Genomic DNA, 17264 nt, shown 5'->3' with positions numbered 1-17264 from the left:
GTCATCCATTTACTGGCTAGGGTTTCTACCAAGGTTTGTGTGTAAGGAGCTAGAGGTCCATATTCAGAGCAGGCCAATTTTAATTCTTTAAGTACTTTGTAAGGTATAGGCTCCAAGGTGGGGTTTCTATTCCCAACAGACTCATTCTCATATGTAACTGGGAAGCAGAGTGAGAATTCAAGATCTCCATTAGCTTCAGCTTCTCTTATCGCCCTTTGAAATTTAGACATGGAGCTCATAGGAGCCACAGGACCTGGTTTAGGCTTCCTTTCTAATTTGGGGAGCCTGTTTTGAATGGGAGGGCCTCTCTCCTCTCTACTGACTGGAAAGGACCAATGGTCATGTTTATGATACTTATTCTCCTCCCGATCAGTAGGCCTAGCTAAATTGCTTTTAGATTGAGCTGAAGACAATAATGATGTATCCTCTCTGGGTGGAGCCGGGGGACTATTTAAATTTTGAGAAAGTTCAACCGTTTTTGCCTCTGGTGCCAAGGTTTCACAAATTGAATTCCAGAGAGAAAAGGTATCTGCCGGGACCTTCTCAGATCCATGGTAGCTGTAATAGTTCTGTAATTGCTCTCCTACTTTAGTCCAAGTTTCTAAATTAACAGTTCCATCCTCAGGAAGCCATTGACATACGTCTTCTATAAAACTTTCTGTCTGACTGAGAGTAACCTTAACTCCTCTGCTAGCAAGCATAGGCGTTAAAAGATTAATACAGAGTCTTTTTTCTTTAGACTCAGTATGACCCATCCTGTCAATCTAAGTTCTGTACTAACTACCCGCTTACCCTACTTTTTCTCTATGGGGGGGGGGGTCTGCAGCACCCTATGGTGCAGTCCTATCCGCCCCAAGTACGGGGGGACTTACCTAAGGGTCCCTGTTCGGGCGCCAGATGCCGGGGTCCAACCCCAGCAGGTCCAGGGGTTCCCAAAGGCGTAGACGGAGTCGGCGAAGAAGGAAGGACACGGAGACAGTGTTCAGTTGATCAGCAGCCTAGCCAGGATCTCCAGCCAGGATCTCAGCCAAGTTCTGGTCTGGATCTCCAGAGAGGTTCTGGTGTTTATTGTCTTGTTACATCAGTATTAATACCAGTTGATTTTAATCCTGTCAATTTCTATTACAAAGGTTAGGGCGTTTCTTATCTCCATTCCAGGGAGTAAAGATTATGTAGCTTAAGCATGATTGTTTGTAGTTAAAGTGATTAACTACCCGCCTGGCACTTAGTTAAGGAGTTTTATCCCCTCCCTAACTTCAGGGAAAAATCCCTACCTGAAGAAACAACCTTTCTCGGAGAGGTGACCCTGGTTAAAACACACAGCGCTAAGGGGAGCAAACATATTAAGAACAGTGTGCTATATACGCCAGGTCCCTTGAAACATATGCTGTGCAGATGTTTCTTTCCTGCAGCGACTGTGTCAAGCAGCAAGGATGGACCGGCTTCCGGCAAGCCATCACCACATAAATACCAGGTGTTGTTCAAATACATCATCAAATCATATAGTGTGTGATTTAGGGGGCTAGAGGTCAGAGCCCCTGTGCCATCCATTCAGGCAATAGCAGGGGAACAAGCATTCCATTCCCATATATGCCCTCCCCACTTGGACCACCTGCCTCACTTTCACACCTGACCTCAATGGCACTGTTCATGAGCAGCAGAACTGAGAACTTGAATGAGCAGGTGGCACTCGGTCCCTGAGGATTGCGTGATTTCCTTTTGCTCAACTTCTTCAATGCCTTTTTCATGCTGAATTCTTTCTTCCTGAGTGTCTGCTATGGGGCAGCCTTTTGTTTCTCGGCGGAGGAGTTGAGGTGGTATCTGGCCACGTATGATTCATCTGGTTTCCTTTTGTCTTGATGTTCTGGACGAGCCAAGGTTTGTCTTTCTGGAATTGCTGTTTCTGTACACCTGAAACAACATTAATTCAGTAATTCTGGGAGGAAAAATATATCTACTTGATATTAACTGGCTTCTCAGAATCTTTAGTCATCCCTGCAGGTTATGTCTAAGGGGGTTACAGTTTCATATGGAAATCTGTACTTTCTCACCTTTGGAAAAATACTATCTCATGTGAAAAAGAGTTATCCCCTGAAATGAAACCCTTTCAGTATATCATTCTTCTGCGCCTACTAAGAAGATGTTTGAGTAACAGAGAACATGGGACATGGGAGGACTTTCTACTTTACCATCATCCTGTTCCCTGGAGCACTGCCTGGGCATATTTTGCTGAATCCGATTCAGCAAGCGGATGGATGAACGTCTTCAGGCTGTCAGATTCAAGGACTTGCTCCTTGCGCGTTCGGCAAAGAACCTCACATTGGAAAAGATCTTTCTCAGTTATCCTGGGGTCTCCAGCATCATTCCAGTGCACAGACATGGAGGCATCATCCTCCACTATCCCCCAAAGCATTCTTGGGAAGGACAGTCCCAGAAGGTCATTGTTTCCTTCCAATTTGGCAGCATGTTGGCTTGGGTCCTCTGGTTATAGGTTGTCTTGGCACCCTGCTTGGTACCTGTGTCTCTCCAACACCTGTGATAGGATCAGCTTGGCTCCGTGCATCTCATGGGTACTCTGACTTGGCATGGAGATGCTCTACATTAAAAAGCATTGACTACTCTAATCCTATCCCTGAGCAGGGGGGTCACAGCACGGATGCCCAATATATACTGCCCTCCAAATTCTTGAGCAGGGGTGGGCAAACTTTTTGACTCGAGGGCCACAATGGGTTCTTAAACTGGACTGGAGGGCCGGAACAAAAGCATGGATGGAGTGTTTGTGTGAACTAATATAAATTCAAAGTAAACATCATTACATAAAACGGTATGATCTTTTTTTTTAGTTTTATTCATTTCAAATGGACTGGTTCCGGCCCGCGGGCCATAGTTTGCCCACGGCTGTTCCAGAGTCTCAGCCATGGGGCCACCAGATGCTTAAGTCATGTGATTTCCCAAAGATGGCTCACAGCTGCTCTGGAGTTTGGGCCCTGGATAAGTGTAGGGGAGTGGATGTGTATAGGGCCCCCAGGTTCTCTCTTTCCAAAAAACACAGAAAAATTGGGTTCAGGATACCAGAAAGAACTCTCATCTTCTGCCAGGGAGATTGTTTCTTGTTGATAGTTCACTGGATGTGTTGAGAGGTCATGAGTCTATCTCTCTTTCATCCCTAGAGAGGGAGAGGCCTATTGATGGCCTCTTTGATAGCTCAAGGTCAAGGCCTTGGTTAGTCCTAGCTTGGCTACCACCAAGAATGCCGGGGTCAGATTGGCCCCTGGGGGACTGTACCTCCCAGAAAATGGTGGTTGGCCCCATCTCAGCAGGTAGCCCCCCTGTCCAATGCACCCTCCACAAGCATGCTTCTTTGGTCTCTTCCAGCTACTCTTGCTGGTTGCTGGGTCCTGCTCACATGAGCCCAAACGAAGAGTCCTGCTTTATTAGCCCGGGTCAAGTTGTCCCTAGAGTAGGGTGTGTTCCTGTATAGGTGGGGGTACAAGCAGTGTCACCTTTCCACGGTACCCTTCTATCTCCCTTTTCAGAGTATTAAGACCAAAGTTGGTAGTTAGACCACCTCAAACAGATAGAGAACATGGATCACAAAAACCATTGTAGTATCCTCTCCTCTGTGGTGAAGATGACTTGAATTTGACTTTTGTCACATCCCACACCCAGGATCTCATCTATGTTCAAGTACATAGCCATGATTATTTTCATATCTGCTTCATTCAGTCACGGCTACCTAAACATGTTGGAATTTTTATTTTTAGTGAGTCTGTGTCCTTGTCCCATGAGTCCTTGTCCCATGTCTTGCACTAAGTGGTGAAATTTGTGCTCTCTGAGGGTCCATCCTTTGTTTCTAAAAGTGGAGTGCAAAGGCATTAGGGAACAGAATCCCCCAAAATGCCCCTAGCCTAAGGACTGGATCCTTAATGGAGCCCCTGGGTGAAGGGTGGGCAAACTTTTTGACTCGAGGGCCTCAATGGGTTCTTAAACTGGACCAGAGTGTCGGAACAAAAGCATGGATGGAGTGTTTGTGTGAACTAATATAAATTCAAAGTAAGCATCATTACATAAAAGGGTACCGTCTTTTTTGTTTTTAGTTTTGTTCATTTTAAAGGGGCTGGATCTGGCCCGCGGTCCGTAGTTTGCCCACGGCTGGTCTAGATTCAGGCTCAGTCCATGGTCTCTGTGCCTCTAAACAGGATTACAGAGCATTCATGCACAAAGTCAGTATATTCTTGGAGGATATGCCCTAGAGCAACAGTTCTCAACCTGTGGGTTGCGACCCCTTTGTGGGTCGAAAGACCCTTTCACAGGGGTCTCCTAAGACCATCAGAAAACACATATATAATTACATATTGTTTTTGTGATTAATCACTATGCTTTAATTATGTTCAATTTGTAACAATGAAAATACACCCTGCATATCAGATATTTACATTACGATTCATAACAGTAGCAAAATTATAGTTATGAAGTAGCAACGAAAATAATTTTATGGTAGGGGGTCACCACAACATGAGGAACTGTATTAAAGTGTCACGGCATTAGGAAGGTTGAGAACCACTGCCCTAGAGGATAGGTATTGGTGGGTTCAGGGTGGGGGTGGGGGGCTCCTAGTGTCTCTGGAAAAGCAGCCAGCTCCTTTTAGTTGCCTACCAAACATTGTTTCTTAAATGAGTTCTTTAAAGGCTGAAAAGATTTCCTTGTGCACTTTGCTAGCTCATGCCTCTACCGATTACTTATATGAAGGGACTTGTCCATTTTATGGGAGGGAAATTGGAGAGAGGGTTTGGAAACCACAATCTGGAATTTGGTGGAGAGAGGGTGTTTATTTGTTATGATTAAGGCACCCTTGCATCCCAAGGCTTCTGTAGGACCATTAGCTAATGTTCGTTGAAGCAAGAGCAACTGAATTTCCACTGAGGTGAATAATCTAGAACATCAGGCTCATCTTTTCCTTTGAAGATGAAATACCCACTTTGCTGACTTCCGTGGAGTTGAAGAAAGCCATTATGAAACTGGCCTTCCTCAATTAAGTCTGCTGGGTCCCAGAAATTCACCCATTGGTACCCTGGCCACCAGTCAGACAGTCTCTATTAGGCAACATGTTCAGGACCCTTTGAGAAAGGAGAACAAACCTAGAGGAATCACAATACCTGATATCAAGCCATGCTATAAGGCCATTGTAATCAAAACAACTGGTAATGACAGAACAGCAGGCATATGGATCAATGGAACACAACAGAGAGCCCAAACGTCCACCCACACCTACACTGTGAACTGATATTTGACAAAGGGGGCAACAGCATACAATGAGGTAAAGACAGTCTCTTCATTAGTAAATGGTATTGGGAAACTTGGATGGGTACATGTGAAACAATGAAATGAAACCACCAACTTATACCATTCAGAAGAATACATTCAAAATGAATAAAAGACTTAAATGTAAGTCATGAAACCATAAAAATCCTGTAAGAAAACATAGGCAGTAAACTCTCAGACATTACACATAGCAATATTTTTTGCTGATATGTCACACAGGGCAAGGGAAATAAAGGAAAATATAAACAAATGGGACTACATCAAACTAAAAAGCTTCTGCACAGCAAAGGGTACCGGCAACAACATGAAAAGAGAAGCCTCTGCATGGGAGAACATATTTGCCAAAGATACATCTGATAAGGGGTGAATCTCCAAAATATATAAAGTACTCATACAGTTCAACCAAAGAAGAGAAACAATGCAATTTAAAAGTGGGCAGAGGTCTTGAGTAGATATTTCTCTAAAGAGGACATACAAATGGATGAGACAAGAAAAAATGCTCAATTTCACCCATCATCAGAGATATGCAAATTCAAATGACAGTGAGGTACCACCTCACAACTACCAGAATGGCTACCATCAATAAATCAACAAACAAAAAGTGCTAGTGAGGATGTGGAGGAAAAGGAACCCTTGTATACTATTAGTGGAAATGCAGACAGGTGCAACCACTATGGAAGACAGTGTGGAGTTTCCTAAAGTAATGAAACATAAAGCTGCCATTTGACACAGTGATCCCACTTCTAGGAATATATCTTAAGAAGCCTGAACCACCGATCACAAAGAATATATGCAGCCCTATGTTCAAAGAGCATTATTTACAACTAGAGGCCCAGTGCACAAAACTCGATCACCGTAGGGGGCGGCCCTCAGCCAGGCCTGCACCCTCTTGCAGTCCGGGACCCCTCACTCTTTACCACCCACCTGATTGCTGCTCTTTAGTGCCTCCATGGAGGCGGGAGAGGTTGCTGCCACCACTGATGCACTCGCCACTGATGCACTGGCTGAACCGAGCTCCCGCTGTGGGAGAGCACTGACCAACAGGGGGTCAGCTCCTGCGTTGAGTGTCTGTCCCCTAGTGGTCAGGGCACGTCATAGTGACTGGTTGTTCCACCATTCAGTCAATTTGCATATTAGGCTTTTATTATGTAGGATAGCCAAGAGCTGAAAACAGTGCAGATGCCCATCAATAGAAGGGTGAATAAAAAAACAATGGTATATTTTCATAATGGAATACTACCTGGCATGAAAAGAGAAGGAATTCTTAACTTTTGAGACAGCATGTATGGATCTGGAGATTATTATACTCAGTGAAAGAAGCCAGTCAGAGAAAGAGAAAAACTATATGACCTCACTTATGTGTGGAATCTAGTGAACATTATCTGTCGAACAAAATAGAAACACAGGCATGAAGACATGGAACAGACTGACAGCGGTCAGAGGGGATGGGGGAGAGAGGGATTGGATGAAACTAACTGAAGGGATTAGCCAAAGAACATCCATGAACACAGATGGCAATGTGGTGAAGGCCAGAGGGTGCAGGGAAGACAGGTGCTATGTGAACAGGGTCAAAAGAAGGGAAAATATGGTATCTGTAATAGTGTCAAAAATAAAATAAAAACTTCTTAAAAGTATATTCCTATTTACAGTTATCTCTTAATAGAAAATAAATAAGGGGCTATTGCTCTCAGATGGGATGGAGGGTGAGCTATGGGAGAGCAGGGTCATTCTGAAGGGAGTAGGGAGCCTCTGTGAAAGGTTGAGGGCAGGAGATTCTGTGCAGCCTTAGAAGGAGGCTGCACTGATAAGCAAGTCAGCAGATCATGATTCATGGATGGACAGGAGGCACCCAAGGGAAGACCAGGGGAAGGGTGTTGTCATGAGGGAAAAGGCTGGGACGAGGCAGAAATCCTGGCCCCGGGAAGACTGAGATATCAATAAACCTCAGACAATCTCCAAATTATGCTTTATTCTCACTGTCACCTTCCTTCCTTAGGCCTGCTCTTGCCTGGGCCCCAGGGTTCTACTAATTGTCATCTGAAAGAGTTCATTCATACTTAGAGGACAGATTAATTGTGAGGCAGAAGGTGGGCCATGGGCTAGAAAGGCAGGAAATATCATGGACTCCTGATGAATTCAGGCAAGGGGTCAAGACTCCACGATGCCACTTATTAGCCATGTATTCTTGGGAAAATTAGCAGGCCCAATAGGCATCAGGTTCTTCCTCTGTGAAGTAAGTGTGTCTGATAAGCCCTGTCTTATAGGACTGCAGGGATGTGTGGAGTGTTTGTAAACCACCGTGCACAGTACCTAGTGGAGACTGAATCTGTAATGAATGGCAGTTATTTCTAATATCGTTTTTATCCCAGATACTTCCACTCTCGCCTCTGGCACTGTGATTACTTGTTTGTTATTAAGGTCATATTAGAGAATGTGCAGCTCAGTTGGGCACAGAACACCCAGTCGGCCAAAGAGGATACTCAATTCATGGATGTATGCTGACATTCAGGTGTGGGGAGCCTTCCCAGCTGGACACACACAAAGATGCCAAAAAGAGAATCTACTTACAACTCTTTCCCTCTGTCCAAGCTGCTCTTTCATCCAAACAAATGCTTTCATTCATTTCACCCCCACCCAAAATCTACCCCTTGATAATGATTGGCCAGAGTACGCTCAAGATCATTAACATTTAATCCCAATTAGGCTCTCCCAGGCCATCATGTTTCTCATGGCTCAGTAACTCTATTTCTGTAGAAATCTGTGCAGATGATGGGTATAACACGCCTAGTGCTCATACTGTCCAATGGCACAGTGTCTGCGTGGCTCATGCCATGCACATCATTTTTTAATTAAGGTATTACATATGAGTCCTTATCCACCCATTGCCCTCCTCCAGCCCCCCACTCATGCCATCACCCCCCTGGCGTCTGTGTCCATTGGTTAGGCCTATATGCTTCATACAAGTCCTTTGGTTGATCTCTCCCCTTTACCTCCACCCTCCCCTACCTTCCCTCTGAGGTTTAATGGTCAGATCAATGCTTCTCTGTATTTGGATGTTTTTGTCCATCCATTTGTTGTTCATTATATTCCATATATAAGTGAGATCATGTGATAATTATCTTTCTCTGACTGGCTTATTTGGCTTAACATAATGCTCTCCAGTTCCACCATGCTGTTGCAACTACGCTGCGGTATAAATGAAGGCCATTCAAAATTGAGTGCTGTTCCCTGGAGGCCCACCACCTCACCTGTTCTGTTACTTGTTTGTAAGATTTAGGGGACACCTAACCCCTCCCTTATATGACTATAGCTCCTACACTATCATTCTGTGGGTGGGTGTGCCCTGCTTATGTTGGTGTCCCCACTACTAACACAGGACCTTCCAGAGGACATAGGCTCAGTGAATGTCTGGGGATTAAATGAACCACTGAGCAGGGGTCGTCTTTATGCAGATGAAATCCCTCCACTTTCTTGCCGGAACCAAGGATCCTTCGATAAGTTGTTTCATGCAAAGGCAGACGAGAAGAGATAAGAATCAAAAATTAACAACCTTTTGCTATTATTTTTCTATTTATTAACTCCATTGCATGTACTGCCGAGTTTTTACACATTTCCAAGGAAATCCTTTTATAATGCCACGTTATCTATTTTGGGATCACAAACTAGGATGGAAAGTGTCCCAATTTTGGTTATACAATAGCAAATCTCTTACTCTTGAGCTGGACATGTAGAAATATATAATGTGATCAATGTCATTTACAAACTCACATGCTAAAAGTTTATGAAAGCTTCTATGAAAAGGGACATTCAAAAATTTCCTTAAAAATCGCAAAATAATAAAGCACAAATTTGTCAATCATAATAGGAGCTCATATCTTTCCCTGGGCCTCACTATTAGTTTCTTCTCAAACATAGAGTTGAAAATTGGATGCACTTTCTGCCCAGCAAAAGAAGTTAATGCTCATGGGCCTGAAAAGTGCCTGGATTCAACTCTGGCTCAGGCATAGTGTCATTACTCAGGCCCTTCAAGCAGGGATGAAAGGGAATAGGGATCCCTGTCATTAACCCCGAGCACAAACTGGAGGGTGTTCAACATGGTAGTCTCTGCATGTGCTCGGGGACCCCACAGGAACTCATAGCATGCAGGATCACTATTGGGCACCTGGCGGTACAGCAGGTACTGTTCCTGGACCCAAATTTTGGTGATGAGCTCCCTGGGCTCCCCATAGAGCCAATGCTCCTTCCCATCATACACCCCTACAACATTCAGTGCTTCCCAGACTTTTTCCTCAGGGGCACAATCACCCTCTGAGGCGATCACCCACAGAACTGTGACCAGGAGGCCTGTGTTGGGATATCTGTGCCCATCGCTCACCATCCCATCATAGCTGAGCCCCAAGGCAGTGGCCAGGACATAGGTGTGAGTACTGGGGTCCATTTCTTTCACAACAATACCAAAGCCCCACTGGATGCATTCAGTGGCTGCACTGAAGAGCTCAGGAAAGTGGTCCTGGTGCTCTTTGATGACACTACTCAGCATTTCTGCCTTGGTGGTCGGCTCCTTTGCACGATACTTAAGGAGTAGAAACTCCACCATTTCTACCATCTTCAAATGCAGTGCTTTGTGGAGCAAGGAATCGGCATCTTCATCAGGGCCTCCCTCAGTGTTTGGACCCTCCTCATCTTGGCTGCTGGAGCTCACATCGTCAGCGTGTCTCCATGGAAAGGCTGCCATGGCATGGGGGGAGGCACCCTGAGGACTCTGGGGAGGACTTGGTGTCTCAGCAGCAGACACCTCCTCTAGGCTGTCTATAAACAGGACTGAGGGGGAGGAAGACCGAGAGGAGGAGAGAGACAGGGCCTCCTCCTCATCCTCCTCCTCCTCCTCCTCCTCCTCCTGCATAGCCCAGAACAGTTCCTCTACAAACATGTCAGGGATCTCCATTGGGTCCAGATGGTCTTCCTCAGGCTTCCACGGCTCACTCATATGATGACCAGGCATGATGACTCGTGCTCGAACAGTGACCGAGTGTGGGCAGAAGATGGGCGATTAGCACCCACGGGCCTGGGGGAAGGGGAGTATGAGAGGCATGAGCTGAGAAACACACCCTAGGCGGCTCTGACAAAGGTGACTTCCAGGTCTCCCCTTTAGGGGTGTCCATGGGCCTCACAGGGCTCACTCCTGATCAGCCTGCCCACTAGGAGCCTGAAGTAGGAAGTGACATGACTGCTCAGGGTGTAGAAGGCACAGCGCAGGGTTCTGTAGCTGACGGTGGGGTGTGGAGGTGTCAGGCAATGTGGGGTCCCCTCTGACAGTGGTGGCGAGCCCATGGGGACATATTCATGGTCGGAACCTCACCTTAATTCCTAGCACTTCCTGGCCTCCTGCTGCTCTGTGACCTGAGAATATGTAGCATAAACCAAGGCCTTCACCTCCTTCTATCCGGGGGCTCTGCTGGTCGGAAAAACGGAGCACCTCAGGATGCCCATGGCAATCACAGTCCTGGAACCCCAATGCTGACAGGAGGGGCAGCAGGACTCTGTGAGGTCCCCTCTGTTGTGGGTGGGAGGTTCCTCCTTGCACATGTAGGATCCTCACCCTTCCCCTGCCAGGGCCAGGCCCCTCACTGCCTTCTGCTGGCCTGAGGTCAAACTCTCAGAACAAGACCACACACACCTGACACTTGAGTGAAGAAAATGAGGGGGTCCCTCTCCCAGAGGATCAAGAAGGGGTGACTGAAGATTTGGGTCCATCTACGCTGGGTTAAGGCTCTGATCACTTCTCACCATGACGCACTGCAGGGTTTCAGACACTCTCTCTGCTGACTGAGCGCAATCTACTTAGACTTAGGGTGCACCTCCCTGAGATACAGGAGTAGGGAAGTGAGCTGAGGTAATCCAGGCCCTATTCCGAGTTTCCCCATTGCTGACAGAGGAGGCAGGGTAAGTCTGGGTTCCCATGTGCTCTGCTCCCCCTCAGTGCTCACCTTGATTCTTGGCAGGAACTGGGACTCGTCTCTCTCTTGACAAAATTTGGATCCTGGGGATGATATGACGTATGGTCTCACACCAAGGTCCTCACCTTGCTGATAGCTCTGAGACAAAAGGGAACAGGAACTCCATCTGCCCCCACCCCTGTACAGGTTATCACACAACTGACACCAGGGCCTGGGCCCATCCATTCCGGGTAGAGTTCCCGTAGTCTGGCCTCAGGATACTTGCCTTTCTTCCTGGCCTGGCCTGGGTCTGAATCCAGGTGACTTGATTTCACCCTGAATAACTGTCCTCAGTGACAAAAGCTCAGGACGAGCAGGCATGTGGAAAGGGAGAGCATGTCACACCCAGGTAACCCTGCCTGGGGAATCTGGATGCTGAGGACAGGACACTCCCTGATGCTGAGGGCTCTCTTCTTTTCTCAGGGAGCACATAGCTGCAGTTTCCCACAAGAAAGCATTCACACCTTTATGACCCTTCCACAACCTCAGCTCATCTGTGCATGAACTGAAGCCATTCCCTCTGACCAAGGCCCTGTCCTTCCAGAGTGCCCTCAGACAAACGTGATGAGGAACCACCCCTGCCGACCCATGCCAGGCCTTTCCCAGGGCTGACAACAGCACAGACTGGGTTCAGGGCACCCATTGTCTGGAGTGTGGTATCCTCTTTCCTCCCTGTGCTACCTAGGCTTACTCAGAGAGTGCCTGGGACCTTTCCCTTCTGCGGAACTGAGAGTGAATACTGCAGGCCATGCCCTCCATCTCTCTGAGACCTCCAAGGTGGATTTTAAGACACACCACATTGACTATCGTGCCGAGTGTGCCAGTTGTGCCTGCAGAGCCTAAGCCAGCCAGTCGCTGTGTTTACTGGGGTGGGAAGTACCATCATCCTGCCTCAAGACCCACACTTTAATTACCAGCATTGCCTGGCACACCTCCCACGTTGCCGTGAATCCAGAACCTTGAAGACAATGCCCTCACCTCCCTTTGCCACTGCTAAGGTAGAAGTCTGGAAGCAACCCAAATCCCCAGCCCTACCATGAGGCTTGCAGGTGCTGCTGGCAGGAACAGGCACACTGCGGACACTTACGGCTCTAGCCAAGCCTCAGGCATACAGACATCCAGGTGTGCTAGGGGGCTTCCTGAGTCCTACCTCGGGTCCTCACCTGGTATCCTGGCAGAGCCCTGCAGCCCCCTTCTTTGCCTACCTGGAGCCTGACCCCTCAGAGCTCAGGGGGTGGAGTCCGCTTGTCTTCCTGCAGGATCCTCACCGTGACTCCTGGCTGGAGCTGGAACCTCCTGTCAACCTGAGAGGCCCAAGTCAGGAAGAGAGCAAGTGGTCATGGACCAGGGACCTCCCAGGGTTCACAGTAGTTGTAATGTGGGGCATCACTGTTGTGGGGTCCAGGGTCCCTCAGTCTTCCCTTTGCATGTTCACCTGGACTTGGGGCAAGACCCGGGTCCTCCCCTCTGCCACATATGTCATTCCCCTGAATTCCAAGGGCTGACATCAGGTCTGGGCTTCTGCGGTTCCTCTCTGCATGGTCATCCACCATAGGGCCTCCCAACACTTTGAGCAGGGCAGACTTCTGTGGACTCCCCTCCAGTTAGGGTTCCTGGATTCCCCCAGTCCTCCCTGGGGGTCCTCACCTTGACTGTTCCCTCTGCCCACCTGAGACCCTGCTCCTTACACCGAACCCCAGAGCCTGTCAGACCCGGATGCAATAGTCAGGAAAAGCACCTTGACTCTGGGCAGTGCTTCTGCATCCCTTCTGTGGACCTGAGTGAGGCCTCACATGATTTACCAAGTTTCCAGTCTCCCTCTGACCTGCATGCGGAAGTCAGGAGACACCTCACAGGGTCATCTGACATGGACTCCTCCATGGCTAATATCAGGGGAGGCCCATTATGGGTTCCCCTAAATTGTGGGGTCCTGGTCCCCATCTTCTCTTCTTCAGCGGACTTGTGGCACTGCTCCTTACCCTGAAACCCAGTCTCTCACACCTGATGCAGAAGTCACCCCATCCTGTAGTACCCCGCCCACTCTGGTCCTCCCAGCACTGAGGATTCTGAGGTCCAGGGCCCCCAATCTCCCTCAGGGACCACAACTTGACAGCGGCAGGACCTGGGGGCCCCCTCTGCTGCCTGAAGCCCTGCTCCTTCTACCAAACCCCCCAGTGTCTCTCAGACCCAATGCAGAAATCACAAAGCACAATGTGTGAGATCACCCCTCCCCCACCCCAGGAGGCCTGCCCGATGGACACCCTTGTGGGGTCCAGGCCCCCCAGTCTCCCTCAGGTTCCCACACTGACGCCGGGCAGGTCCGGACCCCCTCTGCCGACCTGAGATGCTCCTCTGACACGGAGCCGCCCGAGGGTCTCAGAGCACGAGGACCCGGAAGTCAGTCCTGACCACTCGTGGTCATCCCGCGCCTTGGGGCTCCCGGGACTGACGGCTCTGGACCCAGAGTCACCATGTCCTCCCCACGGCTTCACCATGAGGCCTGCAGGTCCTAGGACCCTCCCTCTGTGAACCGCGAGGCCGGACCCCCACACGGAGGCCCTCACCCCCGAGACCCCAAGGGAGGCCTGTGGGCATACCTCCCCAGGACTCCCAACTCGGGCTCAACTAGCTCCCCGGGTACCTCCGTCTGGTCCTCACCCTGATCCCAGGCAGAGCCTGGGCCCCGCCGACCTGAGGAGGCTCCCCTCAGCGCCTGTACCGTCTACCGACCCGAAGCCGGCCTCCCAAAGATGGCGCTCAGCTCCCTCAGACTTCTCAGGCAGAAGTCCATGAGTCAGTGACATCACTTCCGGAAACCAATTGTGTGGTCACCCAGGACAGTTGACAGGGGCGGAGTTCTGCTCCTTTTTGCCCCGCCCGCCCCTTCTGGTCTCTATCTGGGCTGAATGGCCTGGGCCACCACCCTGTGTTGACCTGGGTCTGTGCCCCGCAGGCCAAGTGCCCTGAGACAAACCTGTGGAGGAACTACCTCTGCAGACCCATGCCGAGCCTTACCGAGGACTGATAGCAGCACAGACTGGGTTCAAGGCACCCACTGTTTGGAGTGTGGTATCCTCCTTCCACACAACCCATGCACAGTGGGAGAGTGCCTGGGACCTTTCCCTTCTGCTGAACTGAGAGTGAATACTGCAGGCCATGCAATCCATCTCTCTGAGACCTCCAAGGTGCACTTTAAGACACACCACGGTGACTATCGTGCCCAGTGTGCCAGTTGTGCCAGTAGACACTAAGCCCGGCGGTCCCTGTGTTTACTGGGGTGGGAAGTACCATCATCCTGCCTCAAGACCCACACTTTAATTACCAGTATTGCCTGGCACCCCTCCCACGTTGCCCTGAATCCAGAACCTTCAGGACAATTCCCTTGCCTCCCTTTTCCACTCCTAAGGTAGAAGTCTGGAAGCAACGCAAATCCACAGGCCTACCATGAGGCTTGCAGGTGCTGCTGGCAAGTACAGGCACACTGCGGACACTTATGGCCCTGGCCAAGCCTCAGGCATGCATACTTCAAGGTGTGCTAGGGGGCTTCCTCAGTCCTCAGACCACGAGAACCCGGAAGTCAGTCCTCACCACTCTTGGTCATCCCGCGCCTTCGGGCTCCCGGGACTGACTGCTCTGGCCCAGAGTCACCTTGTCCTCCCCACGCCCTCACCATGAGTCCTGCAGGTCCTGGGACCCTGCCCATGGGTAGGAGACCCAGCCAGAGAGAAAGGGAGGGAATGCAGAGGTGCTGGGCACAGGGACTGTCAGGACACTGGATTGGGAAGAGAGTGCACAGGTGGCAGCTTTAATGTCCTCAGAGCCTGGTCTTTGAGATTGGGTGTGTTTTCATAAACACGAGGACATAATAGCTGATATCAGGTTCATGGACTTTAAAGACAGGAGGGGAAAGACAAGCAGAGTGGGGGTGCTCATGTCGAGTGTGGTAACGAGGCCCAGGCCCTATGATGATGATGTGTAGCCACCGGTTCTGACTATCCTCTTAATGGGCAGGTACTCACAGCCCTATGGAGACTGAGCTCCGCCAGGTACTAGGACCCGGCTGAATCCGCAGGCTGTGTTTCTGCTCCTGTGACTGCACAGCTCTGAGGAGGTACGACCCCCTTCCCCAGGTACAAGGAAGAGAGGCAAGAACAGCGGGTGAGGTAGTCAGGGCCCAAGATCATGGGCCATATTTTGATCCCTAGGTGCCACCTTCGCAACTGTAGAATGTGGTGACAATGGCACTGCCCACCCAGTTATTTGAGGCTTGAATTCTAGGATCCGTGGATCATGCCCATCCCAGGGCCTGATAGGGGCATGCTGTGTGGGTTCTAGTGCCAATTGTTCCTGGTCCTGTTATTCCTGTCTCTAGGCTGCAGTGGGGACCAGGTGTGCCTGCTGAGAGCGGATAGTATTGGTGCAGCCAGGGAATGGAGGAGGGTGGCTCCCAAAGTGATCGAGTGTAGACACCTGGCTGGAGGATCTGAGCTCGCACAGGGGTACCCCAGGGCCCAGCTGAGGTTTGATTATAAGGATTTACAATCAGGAGCCTTGGAAGAGGGACCAGGGTGCATGGGGACTGTAGCACCTTGGGGTGAAAAGAGGAGGGAGCTGACAGTCTTGGAGGAGGGGGGAAGAAACAAAACCCAGGAGGGTCTTTGCTGGGAGAGGACTAGAACCCACTCACCCGGTGTGAAGCCAAAGCTCCCGTTCTCCCACATCTGTGCTCCCCTGGTCTCAGTGACCTTCTTTGTGGAACTGAACACACCCTGTCCTGAGTGCCTCTCCTTACCTGTCGCCACCTTCTTCCTTGAGCTCCCCAAAGACTCCATCTGATGGACGAGGCATCTGCATCACCAGCCCTTTCCATGGGGCCTGGCAGCTGAGTGCGTGGGGATAGGAAGAAGGAGCCAACACTCTCTGCTCTCCCACCATCCCTGTCAGTGGGGTTCCAGGGCCCCAGGGGACACTGGGGGAAGAGGTCAGCCCACAGACCATGAACACGGAGGCCTGATGCATGATGCTTATTGACATTCACACTTTTGGGTTTCCACAGCCCACGTGAGGCCCACAGACCTCTGGGGAGATGGAGTTCTCCTGCCTCTCCTGGCAGCCTTATGCAGGCTTGGTCTTAAATGGGGCCATGACTCTGGAGACTTGTTGGCGACCCTACGGAGCCTCCACAGGAACTGCACCATCGCCATCCACATTGCTCACAGGGACTGGGAAGAGCCCTCTGGCTGGAGCTGCTGCTGGAGAGGCTGGGCTGGAACCCCATGTAGATTCAGACTCTCCTCCCTAAGGGAGAAATATGGGAGAGGAGTGAGCGCTGGCAAGGCCTGACACCCTGAGAGCTGCTCACACTCCTCCAAGAATACCCCCAAGGACCTTGCTCAGGAGTTTGGGGCTTGTTTTCTTTTGAAGCTGTGGAGATTGGGCTGTAGTTTGTGTAAGCAGCACACCTTCAAAGGGGCAACAAGGGGCCCAGGCTTGGGTTCCGTGGGCCGAGTTCCTATGATTTGGGTGAACCCTTCTGTCTATATTGAGTCTCAGTTCCTGTTGGTGATCTGAGAGGCAGGAACAGGTTCAAGTTTACATGTGGCGTTGTCTATGTGTTGTGTTTTTTGTTTGTTTGTTTGTTTAGTGTGAGTGTGTGTGTTTTTTTTACTGTTCTGAAAACCAGACTATGTTTTTATTTTTATTTATTTTTTATTTTTCCCTCCTCTCCATTACTTTTTTTTTAATTGCTTAAAGTATTACTCAGGGTATTACGTATGTATCCTGATTTTCCCCCCTCCCTTGACAGGCCCCTAGCCTCCCCTCTCCCCCAATGTCTTATGTCCATTGGTTATGCTTATATGCATGCATACAAGTCCTTTGCTTGATCTCTTACCCCCTCCTCCTGCCCCCCAACCCTCCCCGGCCTTCCTACTGCAGTTTGACAAT

At 49.6% G+C, this 17264-nt stretch overlaps 1 protein-coding gene across 1 annotated transcript; it reads right to left on the bottom strand.

Annotated features, from left to right (window-relative positions):
• Window positions 1-9334: 9334 nt before the first annotated feature.
• Window positions 9335-9928, bottom strand: LOC308511864 (melanoma-associated antigen 10-like; the record flags this gene model as incomplete). Its single annotated transcript, XM_081081709.1, has 1 exon — window positions 9335-9928. The coding sequence occupies one exon, from the start codon at window positions 9926-9928 to the stop codon at window positions 9335-9337; it is 594 nt and encodes a 197-aa protein (XP_080937835.1).
• Window positions 9929-17264: the final 7336 nt, after the last annotated feature.

Source organism: Myotis nattereri (assembly GCF_964212035.1).
Source record: "Myotis nattereri genome assembly, chromosome: X".
NCBI classification, from domain to species: Eukaryota; Metazoa; Chordata; class Mammalia; order Chiroptera; family Vespertilionidae; genus Myotis; species Myotis nattereri.
This window is presented reverse-complemented; position numbering and strand designations above follow the sequence as displayed.